Genomic DNA, 7,330 nt, shown 5'->3' with positions numbered 1-7,330 from the left:
AAAGCTGGGAGGGAGGGAGACAAAACGACACACGCAGAAACAGACACACACAAACACATGCACAAACAGACACACACACACACCAGCGCAGGTTGATGTGCGCTAAGTGTCCAGGATCTCTATAGTTTCTTTTTTGAATATGGCTTTGAAATGTGTTATTACCATTGTGGAATAATATCTTGTTTCTTTCCTGTTTCTGATCAGATTTTAAGCCCACAAGACGAGTGGTATAAAGCCGAGATGAACGGAGAGGAAGGATTCGTACCACAAAACTACATTGAGATGCACACTCCAAGGTTAGAGACATTGTTTGTTGTTTGAGAGAACAAATCTACCTGTGCAAACCATTTAAAGGTCCAACTATCACAGCGGACAGTTGCTCATTTAGCAACAGGAATGCAGATTAAACACACATACATTTATGCTACAGCACCAGTCAAAAGTTTAGACACGCTTACTCAATCACTTGAATTGGAAAGCATGGCCAAACTTTTGACTGGTACTGTATGTATGTGTAAATTTGAATCATTATCAATTAGACAAATTCATTTCTTTCTTTTTTATAATAAACTCCAAAGTACAGAACAAGACTGTGATCACAAATATTCTAGGTTTGTCATTTTTGAGCTTGTGGACAAAAAAAAAGAAAAAAAGAAGCTGGACTTGTGCGCATGTGTGTTTTACATCAGATAAGCAGCAGCATTATATCCTGTGTGTGTGTGTGTGTGTGTGTGTGTGTGTGTGTGTGTGTGTGTGTGGTGGTGGTGTTGTGTGGTGTGTTGTGTGTGTGTGTGTGTGTGTGTGTGTGTGTGTGTGTTGTGTGTGTGTGTGTGTGTGTGTGTGTGTGTGTGTGTGTGTGTGTGTGTGTGTGTGTGTGTGTGTGTTGTGTGTGTGTGTGTGTGTGTGTGTGTGTGTGGTGTGTGTGTGTGTGTGTGTGTGTGTGTGTGTGTGTGTGTGTTTTTACCAGATTGGTTTTCAGGAGAATGCCAGTCGCAGCGCTGCAGAGGAAATCCTCCGGCACAAAGGTGTGGGAGACTTTGTGATCCGAGGGTGCCAGAGCTCCCCGGGAGACTTCTCCATCTCTGTCAAGTGAGTGAAGATCTGTGTCTTTAAAACACCTTAAAAGGGGGGGGCAGTAGCTCGGTACATAGGGAGTTGGGTTGGGAATCGGAGGGTTGCAGGTTCAAGTCCCCGTACTGATCAAAAGTACGGAGTGTGGATTGGTGGCTAGGGAAATGCAACTTCACCTCCTGGGCACTGCCAGGTGCTCTTGAGCAAGGCACTGTATCCCCCAACCGCTCGGGGTGCTGGTCCAACACTGGCAGCCCTTTCACTCTGACATCTCTCCATTTGTGCATGAATAGGTCCTGAGCATGTGTGTGTATTTTAGGCCTGTGTGTAGTGATTACTAACAAAACAGTGGAAATTGTGGTAATTTCCCCACCGGCGATCAATAAACAGTATAAATTAAATTTAATGAAAAACTTTTTTCACTTCAAATGAATTGCACCCAAATTCATCAACATACATTAATTGTCCCTGGTCTTTGCCACTCATCAGTTCGCTTCCAGATAAAACATTTCTGTGACTGAACAAAGGTCCTTGTCTTCCGCCCGGCTCCTTATCAGCCAGAGAGCTGAGTTAGTTCACGGTAATCTGTAACTACTTGGTATGCTACCTGTTAGCCACGTTGAATCAGGTGCTGCCTGTATAAAAAAGCTGAATTCTAAACACAAAATCAAATCGATTAGTAACGATGAGATGATCAGCTCGCAGTCACAATCACGTGTTGACAGAATGGATTTCAGATACACTTCACACTTCCACTTCAGTTACACTTTCTGGAGTTTAACCGTCAGAAACAGAGAAGCAGTGTTTCCCGCTTGACGCCCATCGATATGTATAAAAAAAGATGTAAACTCTGACTCATCATCTCGCCCTCTGTGCTTCTCTGATGTGCTGCAAACTCTGCAAGACTCCACATATTTACGAGCAGGGGCCAGCTGCAGGAGCAGGACTAGAGTAAACCAGACTTAGTTTACCTCATGGTGTTTACAGTCACTCATACCGCCAGTGAACGCTAACGGTTGGAAAAAACAAACCATTCACCTATGTATCGAGATTTTTTTTTAATTTCTATACATACACCAAGATTTGGAACGACATTCCGCATCACATCAGAACACTATCATCCATCACATATTTCAAAAAGGCATACAAACAGCTCCTTCTTAACAGTTACACTTGCACACATTAATCGCTCATGTATTGTCCTTGTTTGCCCTTGTCCGTATTTGTCTAGCCCAGCTGATGTCTTGTATAAATGTCTTTGTGTATTGTTGTTTTAGTTGTCTAAATTTGTCTAGTCCGTATCGATGTCCTGCACAGGTGTCGGTCCCGACGTTCTGTAGCCATGTTTTGTTTCCGCAGAACAGGAACCTGCTTAAAACAGGCCCGTTTACTTTTAACTTTCCTGTATAATAAATATGAACGAATGAATGAATTAATTAATTGCAAATTTCCCCTTAAATCAATATTTTTTACCAATGATTCATTTACATATTTTCCATTTATACCATACCGCTGACGGAGACTGCATCTTATACATTTCGGGTTAAAATAGAGCAAAAGCAGAAAATGCAGAAAATTCACGATACGTACTTCTTTACAAATGAAATAAATGTCAGACTGACTGACTGACATGTGATGCGCATTCTTTCTTTTTTAGAAAACAATTTGTTTTTGAGAAATGTCTGGTGATATATTGTCTCTGGGGGTGTATTACTTAACTTTTGTTTTCGTTAAAGAAGGAAAAGGAAAAGAACATCGCAATACTCAATACGGTCGAATCGCAGTATTTCTAGAATCGCAATAAATGGAACTCGTAATACAAATTCATTTGGCACCCACGTATCCTAAAAGAATAAAATCGGGACTAAAGCACATCGTCCTATGTGAAAACCTTCTGCACACCTTACAGCTTACTTTAACTCTATTTTCTACTCTTAGTCGTGGTTGCTTACACTATGCGAAGAAGACATGATTTATTCCTTTCTAGTTATCTCGGATGTCGTAGTTGTGTACAATGACCAGCAGAGGACAATCCCGAGCCAAAGGAGCAGCTGATCCTCTGGAATGACGGAGCATGAGGAGTCGTCAGATGCTAATGTAACACGCGCTTCATCTTCCCTCAGACATGATGTTGACGTTCAGCACTTCAAAGTGATGAAAGACAACAAAGGCCAGTACTTCCTGTGGTCGGAGAAGTTCACCTCCTTGAACAAGCTGGTGGAGTTCTACAAGTGCACGTCCATCTCTAAAACCCGGGAGATCTACCTCAACGACGGCAGCTCGGACATTAAGAGCCCCTCCGTGACCCCGGGGGTAAGAGACAGTTCACTTCACGCCTTGGATAGTTCAGTTAACGTGCTTAAACTAGACTTCTTCTTTGGTGGGTTTCCTGTTAACCCTTGTGTTCAAAAAGATTAACACTTAACATTTATTTTTTTTATCCTTTTTTTGACATTTGACATTTTCAACGCGTTATTTATTTATTTTTTTTCACTACCACCACCTTACTACCACTAGTTTTACACTACTTTTTGGAATCCAGGGTCAGTAACCCTCATTTGTATAGAATTATACCTAATATTTGCGCTAATAAAGCAGAAATTAGGAATTATTTTGACTAATAGTTAATATCCGAGGACTGTATTTTGAGTGGATGAGATTTGTCAGAATGCTGATTTGAAACCATTTCAATTTACACTTGAAATTCAATGAAAGTAATTGTATTTTCAAAGAGCGTTGCATGGAATCCATGGAATCCATATTTCTGATCTAGACATTTTTTAAAAGGGGTTAAAATATGACCCGAGGACAACAGGAGGTTTAAAATTGCAGTTTGGAAATGGCTTTTCTACAACAGTCTTTGTCAGCATCAACAAACATTCTGACAAATAGGATGACATAAGATGACACGTTTAAGGCTGCAATGAACTGGCCTATCAGGTATTCTCTCGATTCATCGACCAATCGGCGGGCAGATAGCTCAGTTGGTAGAGCGGGCGCCCATATGTAGAGGTTTACTCCGACCTGCTGCATGTCATTCCCCCCCCTCCCCTCTCCTTTCATATATTCAGCAGTCCTGTCAAAAATATCTTTTGACAGGACTGCTCAAAAATAATCAAAAATAATTGATCAATCGTTTGTTCTGTTACTTGTTAAAAAAGTTTTTGCCCCCAAAAATAGTTTATTATCTTAGAAGACAAACAAAAACCAGAAAACATTCACAATTAAGAAGCTGAAACTGAGTTTTTTTTCTTTCTTAGATTTGCGCTTAAAATGATACAACTCAAATGATAAATCAATTTATTGAAAGTGTTATGGTATTCAGGTCAAATTGACCCATTTCAACTTTTTACAAGAAGAAAAATGGTACAAATACATTTTTTCTACCTGAAAATCAATGGCCTTGCCTTATTTCCTGTGATAAACATGTATTCCTGACTCAATTCAGAAAATTATTCTGAATATGACCACTTATGTTTTTTCCATAGTGGATTTTTAACATGAATTATTATTATTATTATTATGACAAAGAAACGAATCACACTTCCATTTGTAATTGTGTTCTAGTAGAGACTGATTGAATTCCCTAAATATATATGCTATCTCAACTGTTTGAAATTGAGATAAAGACAATATTTATTAATAGATCATGAAGTAAAATTTAATTTCAGAATTGTTTTTAAAACCCCAAACGTACGTGCAGTACGCTCTACCTCAATCTCTGTGGTCTGAAGTCTACTTTCTGTATCTGCTTTATTTTATGTTTTTAATGTGAGCTTATAGGAATCGCGTTAAGTTACTGCTGATGACGACCCAACGTACTAATTAAATGTTAAAAAAATACTGAAGCATCATTTGCTTTTATTTTTATATCAAGTTATTCAATTCACGAGTGTAAAGGAAGATGCTGTAAGGAGGAAATGTTAAAACCTTGTTACTTTATGAATAACCTCAATAAATGACTGTCTTTGATTCATTGTTTGCCAATCAATTAACAAATGAACCAATGAATCAACGTCTCACTTCTGTCATCGTCGACGTCTTGCTGTTTGCAACACAATTTGGCACTCGTGTTAAACTTGCACACCAGTTTTCTCAGGTTCAGTGTGTTTTGAGGAAGTTAAAGAAATAGAAATGACAACTGTCTACTGGAGTTCTCAATGTCGTCTACTTCCTGTGTTTTTTAACTGTTCGTTTTTTTTTCTGTTTTTTTTTTCTCATTTAGGTGAAGAGAGGAAGTTTGCCTGAGCAACGTAACACAGCTGCAGCCCTTGTTGCTTCCCCGCGCAGAGCTTCAGACCAGCCTCACAGCCAGCTGGTACGCTCCCTCTCTCCCTCGGCTTCTCAGCCTCTATTAGTCCGATGTGTCCTCCTCATTGACACCCGTCATGTCCCCAGCGTGTTCACTGGAAACGATTTTTAGAACTGGACGAAAGTTTAACACCATCAAATTATATAAAAGTAGATACTGTCACAATATTTATATTTTTTTATATTATGTCAATTTTACCCGTTGGGTTAAGGGACAAATCCGGTGCAAAATCAACCCAGGGGTTAATAACACGTGTGCACCGAGTCGACCGTTCTCTGGCATCTGTTTTCAAGCTACTCGAACGTGAGCAGTTTTTTCGCCAACCGCTAATAAGCTTATAATGCTAGTTGCCAGAGCATTGGTAAAGTCAAAAGAAATCCCTATTTTATTTCACTAACCAGGCTCTAAATAACACCACACGTCAACGGTAGCATACTGAGGGTCCCTACGTGTAAACCCCAAGCATTGAGAACTTTTGTTTACAGGCAGGCGCCATCTTGGGAAAACAGTCGCAGTCGAACAACGAACGGCGTGCTAGTGCTATGTTACTGGTTACACGGCGTTCCTCGTTCGTACTGTCTTTTTTTTCTATCTTTTTATTAAACTGGCTGTACACAAGTTCTCAATGCTTCGGTTTCCACCTAGGAACCCTCATTAAGCATCATTCATTATGCTTTGTTCTTAACCCCAAGGTTCATTTTGTGCCAGATTTGTCCTTTACGTTTGCATTCGTAATACCACTTGGACACTTCATCCATTTATGTATTATTTTAGTGCATTGATTTATCCATACTACCATATTTCAATTCTTTGGAATGCTCTGCATCCTTGCAAACTAAGTTTTCACGCACTCGCAATTGCAACACATGATGTTCAGATGTCACAACGGGCTTAATATGTGGATACAGTGCATATATTTTTAAACTTTCTAATTTCTATTTTGGGGGGCACGCTGGTGCAGTGGTTAGGCCTGTCGCCTCACAGGCCCGTCTGTGTGGAGTTTGCATGTTTTCTAGGTATTCCGGCTTCCTTCCACAGTCCAAAAGCTGCAGGTCAGGTTAATTGTTGACTCTAAATTGGCCGGAGTTGTGAGCGTGACAAGTTGTCTAGTGTCTCCAGTATTCAGTGTCCCATGTCAGCCCCCTAAACCCTGTATAGGATAAGCAGTCACAGATAATACATGGGTTAATCATCTCCATGTTTTTAAAATAAGTTGAAATAATCCACAATCTTAACCCAAAGCAACTGTAGAAGTAACTCCTGGTGCCCAGTGGGATAAGTGGCAGTGCTCCGCCGTATTATGGCTCATATGATAATCGTCTGTTTATGTTTCTGCATTGGCTGCAAACTAAAGTGTTTCCCCTTCTTTTCCAGGCTAAGAGATCGGGTCTGGAGGAGCGAGCTCACACCATCGGTCACACAGGAAGAAACAGCCCCGTCGCAGCTGCCTATCCCCCCCGTCGCACATCTGAAACCATGCCTCTCCCCCAGGTCAGCTGTCCTCTCTCCTTAATGCGCTAAAAGTCAAACACTCGGGAAGAATACAATTAGTGTTTATTGTTGTCACATTCCAACGTATTCCCTCAAATTTGCAGTTTGTGCACTCAAAATAGGAATTTTGTTACCTACATTCTGTGATTCCATGCGAGCATTTATGTTTCACTACTATTGGAGTACTTGCTTTTCCTTGTTTTTATTTTCTCTTACTATGTCTCTTGTTATGCACCAAAATATTAAATTCCAAATTAAGGCAAATTCCTTGTATGTGAAAACCTACTTGGCAATAAACCTGATTCTAATAAGAACTGCAGGATGTTTTGATCATCTTCAGAAATAATGAACACTTTACCAAGACTGTTTTAACCCTTGTGTTGTCTTCCCGTCAAAATTGAAAATCAAAAATTTTGTTGACACTTTTTGTGAATGTTTTTAACTTTTTCTTATGTT

General features: G+C 39.9%; 1 protein-coding gene across 1 annotated transcript in view; it reads left to right on the top strand.

Annotated features, from left to right (window-relative positions):
- grap2a (GRB2 related adaptor protein 2a) overlaps positions 1-7,330 on the top strand; it is a 23,477-nt gene that overhangs the window by 14,822 nt on the left and 1,325 nt on the right. The window contains exons 3-7 of the mRNA XM_032537074.1: positions 205-298; positions 972-1,089; positions 3,195-3,384; positions 5,297-5,389; positions 6,758-6,874. Of these exons, the coding sequence (XP_032392965.1) occupies positions 205-298; positions 972-1,089; positions 3,195-3,384; positions 5,297-5,389; positions 6,758-6,874 (612 nt within the window). The remainder of the gene's footprint in view (positions 1-204; positions 299-971; positions 1,090-3,194; positions 3,385-5,296; positions 5,390-6,757; positions 6,875-7,330) is intronic.

This window comes from Etheostoma spectabile, chromosome 15, assembly GCF_008692095.1.
Source record: "Etheostoma spectabile isolate EspeVRDwgs_2016 chromosome 15, UIUC_Espe_1.0, whole genome shotgun sequence".
In the NCBI taxonomy this organism is placed as follows: Eukaryota; Metazoa; Chordata; class Actinopteri; order Perciformes; family Percidae; genus Etheostoma; species Etheostoma spectabile.
The sequence above is the reverse complement of the archived record's forward strand: the minus strand, read 5'-3'. Positions and strand labels throughout refer to the sequence as shown.